Here is a 9932-nt window from a genome sequence, read left to right as displayed (position 1 = left end):
TGGTAATAATGAGGTGGTCGTCACCTTGATATGATTAGTTTTATACGCTTAACATCTTAACTAGTATTATCATTCTATGCTGTATCATAAATTTATATATTCCATATATAGAGTACGATCAACGTGATGTTACAAATACTTTAAAGCGTTTTTTGATTGGTCAATTCGTAAAGTTCTTTTTTTTTTTATCAATCAAACTCACTTCAAAGCTTTTTGTAACAAGATTTTGATCACAATCATAGCCATATATAAAAAGCACCAGCATGCATATTTCATACGCAATTAATCGAATTATGTCATTGAGAAATCATTAGTACATACTTTTTTCTTGTACTGGCATTTTTAATGACTCAAGTACCATCTGAATAAGATATGTGAAATGTAGAAACGCATCGTATACATCCGCTATCGTTACAAAAAGCTTTACTTTCATAATGTTAATTTTGTAGGAAAATCGTTAGACATTGAATGCAGAATATTTCAAGACCAGACAAGCATATGCTATTGCATTTTGTACAAACATCAAATTCGCATATAAATATGGGCAATATAAATTCATAGCAAGATCTCTTAAATAAAAATCACGTTGTTTTACTGCTTTTATTATCAGGTGCATATCGCGAGAATAAGGCAAATTTAGATTAAAATTATAATTTACGTCTATCTCTTATGTAATAATTTATATGTATTATTATTATTATCATCGTTAGTACTTTATCACAAGCCAATAGTGTATTAAACACTTAAAATACTGTCAGTAGCTTAAAAGCTGCACAAAGCGTTGATAGAATAAGGACGTTTAATCTGATCTTATATCTTAGGTTATATTCTGGAAAGATCAATCACAATATATTATTTGTCATATATACGATTTTTGTGGCTCGAGTATTTTGTTAAGATTCATAAGAAAAAGAATATAAGCCAGCCAATAAAGAAATCGCATATTCATTGCTAATAATATCTTATGCGATCCATATATTTTTTGGAGATTCTAATTGGTTTTCTAAATAAAAAATTTTAAACAATATCCCATGTATACACAACTGATGCAATTCCAGTGTCAATAAAGAAAGTTCACCATATAATGAAGAGAGTATTGTAGACAGAGGCAAGAGATTCTCTTCAAATTACTTTGTTAGACCTAGAAACAAAGCATGCCAAGAGTAAACAAATCGATATTCTAAGTATAATTTGTAAAAATATCTATTTCTGAAACTGAAACTGAAAAGAGATTAGTTATTTAAAATTTTTTTAGCAAGCTCATTCAGATTCTCTATAAATTTAAAAAAAAAAACTGTGTGCATCTTACTGTAAATGTGCAAAAAAATAAGATACAGGCCATATAAAATAACCTCTTACAGTTCTACTGTGTAACATGTATCCTTATAGATCCTAAATAGAGTAAGCATCGTTTCTACGAGTTTAATAGTGCGACGTTGTGTATCCCTCTTCCAAACATAAAGAAAACTTTAAACGATTGTTCCAGAAATGTTGGTGTGCATCACATAAAGACTGTATATTGTGTCAATCTTCTTACCAGCCATTTCAATTATCTGGTCACAAATGTAGATCTTGAGAAAAATGTATCATGCATTATTTCGGAACACAAAAAAAAATTGAAAATTACAAGCTGCGACCTAAAGCTACCTACTCCGTGCCGGAAATAGACATGCAGCAGCTCGTACGATGCTGGGACTGCTGTTTAGAGAGATCGACAGTGTCTTCCACTAAAGGCCGCTCTAATCTAGCTTCCAATCGCGCCCATGCGTCAACCGCTGCCCCAAAAGCTGCCTCGACATTAGTGGCGTCTTTTGCTGATGTTTCAACTAATGGAGGATTACCATTCTCTGAACACCAAGCTTGAGCTTCTTCCATGTAAACTTGTTTCTCGGATTCAGGAACATCTACCTGTAAAAAAAAACATTGCACAACATAATATAGGAATATTATTATACTTGATAAAGATCTTGCTTATTTCACAAGGAAAAAACCAGAAGCGGAAATACGTTCTTGAATTGTAATTTTTGGAAAAAATAATCCTTTATGCTCATATTAAAAATCCTGAACTCAACTTCAAATACTCCTTAATTTTTTCGGAAATTAATAATAAATATAAAAATTTTGAAATTATCGTATCGATTAATCATTTGGCAAGATAATAGAGCTTAAGGACAGGAAGAAAGAGTATTTACAATTTTTTAGGATCAATTGACTTTTTCCTAAGAGATATATAGAAGATATAAATATAATTCGGATTGATGTGTATTTCATCACCATCTTGTCAATGTAAACAATAGATAGCAACATTGTACTCGGGTTCCTATTAAGCTGAACTTATACAGAGTGTTCTAAAAGTAACGATAAATCTTTCGCACAGGGGCAGAATAGACCAAACTGAAAAGAAAAGTCCTCTATCATTTTACAATTTTCGCAATAATTAACAAGATATTAATTACTAAAAATTATTGAAAATTGGTCTTCAATAATTTTTTACTCAAATACAATATCAATTTTACAGAAAAACAAAAATTATTTATTTTTTTCTCATAGAGCTCCAAGAATTTTTTCAGAATTTTTTATCAATTTTTTAGTACTGCATTTTCTTATTTTTACCAATATAAGAAAATACGGTATTTTAAAAAATTCTGAAAAAATTCTTAAAGCTCTATGAGAAAAAATAAACAATTTTTCTCTTGCAGTTTTTCTGTAAAATTGATAGTATTTGAATAAAAAATCAATGAAGACCAATTTTCGGTAATTTTTAGCAATTAATATTTTGTAAACTATTGCAAAATGATAGAGGACTTTTTTCAATTTAGTCCATTTTGCCTTTTTGTTAGAAAGATTTATCGTTACTTGTGCAAGGAAAGATTCAATACCAACTTCATGATGCACGGGCTGATATGCATAGTCGATTCTTACATTTAAGACTATCTTAAGTACAATCTTAAGATGTCGTAAGTCAATCTGAAGATTGTATTAGCATCTTAAGACATTATTTAGATGGTTTTAAAATAAGAACGGACCGTGAATATCGCCCCATATTCGTGTTTCACAGTTGATAACCTTCGAACTTTATGAACAGTCCATAGCAGAGAGGGTAGAGAAAGAAACACTGTGTCCAACTATACACATCATGATGTAAAAATACAAGGTGTAACATTCCCGCGAATGCGCAGTAGGAGTATGAATTTGGACCCAAATTTGATTGGCTGTTCTAGTATGCTACTGCTATTGTATACAGGAAAGTGCATTTGAACCCAAATTTGATTGGTTATTTCCAGTATGCTATCGTCATTATGCACATTTCACCTTGTCTTATTACATCATGGCACACACTATGTTATCCTCCCATGATATCAGTTAGGCCGGAATCAGACTATGCATTGAAGATTGAGATTAAAGATTGAAATTTCACCAATAAAGACAAAGAAATTTTTTGGCTCCTTTTCTGATTGATCAAACATCTTTCAATCTTTAATCTCATTCTTCAACGTGTAGTCTGATTCTGGTCTTAGGTCCGGTTGCACCAATGTTACTTTAATTTTAAGCGAGGCTTAAAACTCTCTTTGTCCCTGTCTCTTTTCGGTTTTAAAACAAGATAGAGTTTTAAGTTTCGCTTAAAATCAAAGTAACGTTGGTGCAACCGAGCCTTAGAGATTCTCAAGTCAGAGATTGGATACGTTTAGACAACTTCTGATTGGTTTGCTATATTCCTCAGATAGAACGAGATAAATGCAATAAATGGAATGAGATGCATGGACCTTATTCCCAGGCATAATCTACCTCATTCTATCCCAAGCAGGTCCTGAAAAGCATGGTGGATCAAATATATGGTGTCCAATCTCTGACTTAAGGATTTCTCGTATTAGTATCAGTGTGCTTCTCGCCTTGATAAAGTGAAGTGATAAGGTTCACGAAAAGTTGGCATTAGCAACTGATTGCGTTGGCACTAGCAATTTTTGAAAAAACTACGGATGTCTGATGCTAGAATTTGGGATTCTTAGTATGAGCACAAAGGACTTTTGCAAAAACCATATTTTAAAAGCACATTTGTATTTCTTCCCTTTTAGTTCTGATAGCATACCTTATTGCCAACAACAATAAATGGAAAAGTAGAACCCTCCTGAACATCTGCATACTTAAGAAATTCAGATCTCCATAGCGCGAGATTTCTAAAACTCGTCTTATCGTCTACTGCATAAGTAAGCAGACAAATGTCTGAGCCTCTATAAAATGGTGTTCTGAGAGTCTTAAATCTCTCCTGTCCGGCTGTGTCCCATATTTGCAACGTATATGCCTCGCCATTGATCTCAATATCCTTGTTCAGGAACTCTACTCCGATGGTATGAAAACTGTGTTCGTCGAAATGATTCGACACGAATCTATTCATAAGACAGGACTTTCCAACACCACCATCTCCAAGAATCACCACTTTTAAGAGGGTGGATCTCTGCGAGTTTCGATTTTGAAAACTATTGTTGCCTCTGCCTGTACTCACCGACGTTGAATTGTTTGCCAACATTTTCTATATATATATATATATATATATATATATATATATAACTTGAAATCTGTAGGCTTATTCTTTCCTCCCAATATCTATCTTAATATTTATCTTAACACGAAGTTTCGTTCAACAATTATTTCCAACGTGTATGTACTCAACGTTCATTTAAGCCTAATCGAATATTATTCTTATAGCTTCTCTGATCAGCTGAGAGCTCTTCAATTTCTCTGAGCTCGTTGAATTATGTATCGTAACATAATGCCTTTTCACGTATTATCTGAGATATCTCCCTCCTTTCCTCTCTTCTTGTCACTCTTGCTTACATCAAATAATTAGCAAGAATATCTTGACATCTTTATTTTCTCTTGATTCCGGTGCATAACCTCGATCAACGACGAGTATCTCGTCGATATTTCGAATTTCGAAGCCTCGGCGAACGGAGGATCGCTCAGCAGGATGAACTCGCATCTACTTTCGTTTCCGTGATTTAATTCAACTGTCGCGTTGGGAATAAGAACGAAAAACGTCCTTTATTTTATCGCGACACTTACGGGCGACGCGATAATTAACAACGATAAAGCATTCCTGCGGCTCCAACGGTATCCTCAATCGTGTACACCGACTTTCGATATGGTTCTACCATGGATTCTACCATCACTCGACCGAGAAATGCTGCGTTCAGGAATTACGCCCAGGTAACTCTAAAGCCGGTTCTACATTAGTTGCAAGCCAATCGCAAGTTTGTTGCGATAGCCAATATGAAGCATTTCAAAATGCAAGCTTCAGATGATTTTGAAATCAACACTTCATATTAGCTGTCGCAATAAACTTACGATCGGCTTGTAACTAATATAGAACCGGCTTAATGCCTGTTCTATAATAGGGTCGCAAGTCGTAAGCCATAAGAAATTCGCCAATTACAGTTAAGTGTGAGAAGAATTGATTATGATTGATTAATTTCTTACGGCTCACTGCTTACGACTATTGTAGAATAGGCCTAAGCTGTAGGTTACAGTTACGTATATTATAGCAAAAATGCACTCTAGAGTTATCTAGGCGTAATCCTAAACGCAGCCCTAGGCAGAGAGAAACCTAGGGTGCGTTTCAAAACTCTGCCAACTCTAAAGAATCCGGAATAGTGAGGGAAAGAGTAAGTCAGAATATGTTACTCGAGTTGAATAAATGGTTGGAACGTGAAAAAATAAGGGAAATGAAGTCGTTAGAGACAAAGTCGTTAGAGATGAAGTCGTTATGATCTGTATATTATATGTATTATGTTAATAATAAAGTTTTTTCTAAATAAGAAAGTTAATATACAATATTAAAATCATATCATTTATATAATGTCTTAATCAATGTGAGTCAATAACTTTCATATATGTTCTTGATTTTTTAGATTAAGGCTATTGAATGAATCATCTTTCGTTACGCGCGCGCGCGTGTGTGTGTATGCATATATATGTGTATATATATATATATATATATATATATATATATATACATATAATATTATATTTAATATTTTATTTAATAGAAAGAGCTAAACTGAGATAAACCATATATGTATGTGTATACGTGCATACATCTACCTTGATACAAGCTTTCGAATCATATTTTTTACTTATCTCTCGTGTCCACAATGAATTATTTTCTTGTAACGGTGTTTTGATATCATTAGTTATTACTATATATCCTTAATTAATTTTAGAGTCATTTTAGTATCTTTACATTCACAGGTAATAATAGGTATATCTTCCATACGTTTCAAATTTCGTTTACTTACTCTTTCAACCCGCCTCGGAAGTAAGATTCATAGAGTTGACTCCGAGGTAGGTTTACTTCTACTTTTAGAACGAATAGGCTCCGCCCATATGATCAGTTATCTCCCGTTTTGGAACGGCGGAGAGTTAATTCTGTTACTCGGAGTCGAGTTTTGGAACGTATCCCTGAAGGTGCCGTCATGCAGCGTAACTAGCATAAGCGTAATTTGCACCGACCAATCATATTGTTTCACTTGAACACCAGTTTCTGCCTAGTTACTTTATGGTTTTTACGCTATTTTGTTGTTACGCCGAAACATGCTGGAACCACTACGCGAATCCAATTTGGCTCATTTTAGTTTATTCTGTCTGAAAAAATGCACATGAGTTTCGATTTTGCAACAGTACAATTATAGAAGTCGTGCATCCTTTTGCATCAAATGGAAAGTCTAAATCAGTCGAAACCTATGTGGAATAGTATAATTATAGACCTCATTTTGCCTGTGACAGATTTCCTAACCTCAATAGTCATCAACTTTAACGCTTAACATCTCGGATCACAGGGCAGAGTAACGCATTTTTTGCCAGATTCTTTTGTTTCATGTAAAAACGCGAATAAACGATAAGAGTGATTTCACAAGACTTTGATTTTAACAATTCATTCGATCATCCGCTCATATGTACGCGATAGAAAGGTGCTGGTTCCCCATGAGCTATACTTTTCGAGATGCGTAGGTTACGAAAACCAATCATAAATTTGTTTAGCATTTCTGTTAGAGTGTATAACAGAAATTCTGATCAGCAATTGGTCGCATTTCTCTAATCTTCCGCGAAATAAAAAGTGAATCCCAGCTTGCAGAATGGCGTATTCTAGATAAAATATGTATTCTATTGGGTCATCTAAAAAGTATCCGCGGTTTTTTGTCACTAGATGTGTGTTGATGGTCATATATCTAGTAGTGATATATATAAAGATATATATAGTATAAAGATTATGCGTTTCACGGATTTTCTCCGTGTCCAGATCCATTTTTGGAATGCCAACGTTTCGTGAACCTTGCAATACATTTCATCAGGGCGAGGAGCAGCCTGACATTGAGCTGTTTCCTCCGGGCTGTTCCTTTCATATTACGCTTCTTATTAGAGATAGGAAAGAAGAGAATTGTGGGGAGAGAAAAAGAGATGAGGAAAATTATTGGTCTTCAATAATTAGGAGAATGGTTTTTCATATTTTATTTATGTTGTAGACATTATTTCTATTTAGATTGTTACGGTGTTTTTGTATCTCTATGGCTTCTCTATACTTTCTTGGAAAGTATGATGTAATGTTGACTATTGTGGTCGTTTTGTCAAACAGTATTGATGTCTTATTTTCGATGTTGTGTTTTGATAATGCTGCATGACGTGTTATAGTCTGTACATCACGTTGGTGTTCTTTTATCCGTAGATTGATCATTCTCCCGGTTTCTCCAATGTATACTTGCCCGCAGGAATAAGGTATTTTGTATACTCCTGCGGAGCTGAGTGGAGGTCTTTGATTTTTAGGATTTCTTAAGATTTATCTTTTTGGGTGATTTAAAGATAGTTCAGATATTGTGTTTGTTTAATATCCTACTAATCCGATCTGTTGTTTCTTTGACATATGGGAGAATGGATAGGATATTTTCGTCTAGTTGTGTGTCGGAGACCGTTGTTTTGTTTGCATGTTTATTGATTGTTTTGATTATGTCTTTTTTGTTGTTCGTTTTTTTGTAAAGCTAGTTTTAAGTGGTTGAGTTCTATCTGTAGATGTTCTTTGTCAGAAATGAAAGCTCTACAATACAAGTGAATTGATTGCAGACTGTTTTTGTGCTGGATGATGGTGCGATTTGGCATGTAGGTATCTATCTGTGTATGTTGGTTTTCTGTACATTTGATGGCCTAAGATATCGTCAGCTTTGTTAGAGACAAGAACATCTGAGAAGGGGAGTTTTCCGTTTTTCTCTATTTATAGCGAAGTGGATATTTGAAAGTTGATTGTTGAGGAAAATAAGAAATTTATAGAGTTCGACTCTTCCGTGTCGTCATATCACGAATGTGTGATCTACATAACGGAACCAAACTTCTGGGTGTTTTTCTCTTTCTCAAAATGCTCCACGAAGATGTTGGCGATTACAGAAGAAATAGGAGAGCTTATTGCCGCTCCTGAAGTTTGTTCATAAAATTGGTTAGTATAGGAGAAGTAAGTGGTTGTTAAGCAGTGCTCTATTAGCGGGATGAGGTCGGAGGGGACTTCATGTGAGTAGAGAGCCTATAATCAGAGTGGCGCCATACGAGAGATGACGTCATATTTTAGCGAAATTCTGCGAGAGAGAAAGAGATATACGGTCTCAGTCTATCCAACAGACTGTCAGATTTAGGGTTAGATGCAACAGCATTGAACAACATACATACGTAAAGATACATTGATAAAAATAAAATTATCGAAATTATTTTAGAAATATCACATATTCAATACAAATGACTGAAAAATTAGCTATTTCTATAGCATTGTATATGTTTTTCCATTTCTGAAGATCTTTTTCTATAATTTTATATACATAATAGTTTGATATGAATCTTATTCGATGTTCTATCGTATTAAATATGCATATTCAGGTGTTTTATATGCTTCATATGAATATATGTATATTGTTGAATATAGAAAAAAGTAAACTTTTTTATAATAACTTTTTTCTTTTTTCTGTAATTTTTTTCTATATTTGATATTATTAGAAGTCATATTTTTACTTCAAATACCTTTAAATAAATAGAAACATTGCACTAATAGAATACAGAAAAATACAAAATTTCATACATAAAAGGAAAAAATTAATATTATTAAAAAACGGATTAAAAAATTTATTTTTTGTACAATACATTATATATACAATAGTATACAATATAGTAATACAATGTATACATAGTATACAATATAGTAATACAATGTAATGTAGTAATGTTATGCAATATAGAAAGTAATGTTATGTAATGTAGATAGTAATGTTATACTAATAAAAATTATATTATACAAATAAAATATTGTCTTATATATAATATTATGCATTATTTTTATTAAGTATATTTCAAGAATCATATTTACATTTATTATATTAATAAGATTGCAAATATTAAATAAAATCATATAATGAAAATACTATTTTATGCATAATATTTATTGTAATATTTTAGTTACTTGCAATCCTTTGAATATAAACTGAAATACTATTTTTGAGAAATAATTTAAGTTTATTCCAATATATAAGTTTTATAGTTTGTAAATAGATTACAAGATTCTTAATAAATTTATTTACTTAAGATTGTCTATTTCAGATTGAAAGGGTTACGATCACATAACATTTCGAAAAAGTTTCGGCTATTTCCGTAACTTTTTAGTTATATTTCAAAAAGTTTGCAAATTCTTTCTGTAATAATTTAGCAATCCTTCAAAGTTTCATGTGCAAGAATCGCGGACATTTTGCTATTCCAGAGCTGTCTCAAAAATATTACAGATATTTCGCAACTTTTAAAAAATGTTTCACTGTTCAATTGAAATATTTTTGAAATATTTCTGAATTTTTTTCGATTATTTTACGAATTCTGAAAATTTTCGATGCTGTGGACGATGTATGGGACGTATATTC

The 9932-nt window shown here is 32.6% G+C and overlaps 1 protein-coding gene across 4 annotated transcripts in view; it reads right to left on the bottom strand.

Annotated features, from left to right (window-relative positions):
* The window catches only part of Rab9 (RAS oncogene family member Rab9), a 6088-nt gene extending 324 nt beyond the window's left edge, over positions 1 to 5764 (bottom strand). Inside the window, exons 1-4 of one of the 4 annotated variants that reach the window (XR_846337.2) lie at positions 4088 to 5754; positions 1652 to 1908; positions 1360 to 1571; positions 1 to 1141 (exon numbers count right to left, since the gene is read on the bottom strand). The exon at positions 1 to 1141 is cut by the window's left edge and continues 324 nt beyond it. Coding sequence is in view for 3 of the 4 variants with exons in the window: in XM_011058982.2 (XP_011057284.1) it covers positions 1550 to 1571; positions 1652 to 1908; positions 4088 to 4525 (717 nt within the window). In the remaining variant the exon portion in view is untranslated. Of the gene's footprint in view, positions 1572 to 1651; positions 1909 to 4087 lie in introns of all 4 variants that reach the window. The other 3 variants (XM_011058983.2, XM_011058985.2, XM_011058982.2) reach the window with 3 other exon arrangements.
* Between the last annotated feature and the right edge of the window lie 4168 nt (positions 5765 to 9932).

Source organism: Acromyrmex echinatior, unplaced genomic scaffold (genome assembly GCF_024713525.1).
Source record: "Acromyrmex echinatior isolate Ae372 unplaced genomic scaffold, ASM2471352v2 Scaffold28, whole genome shotgun sequence".
NCBI lineage: Eukaryota > Metazoa > Arthropoda > Insecta > Hymenoptera > Formicidae > Acromyrmex > Acromyrmex echinatior.
Note: the sequence above shows the minus strand (reverse complement) of the source record. Positions and strands in the feature narration are given on the sequence as shown.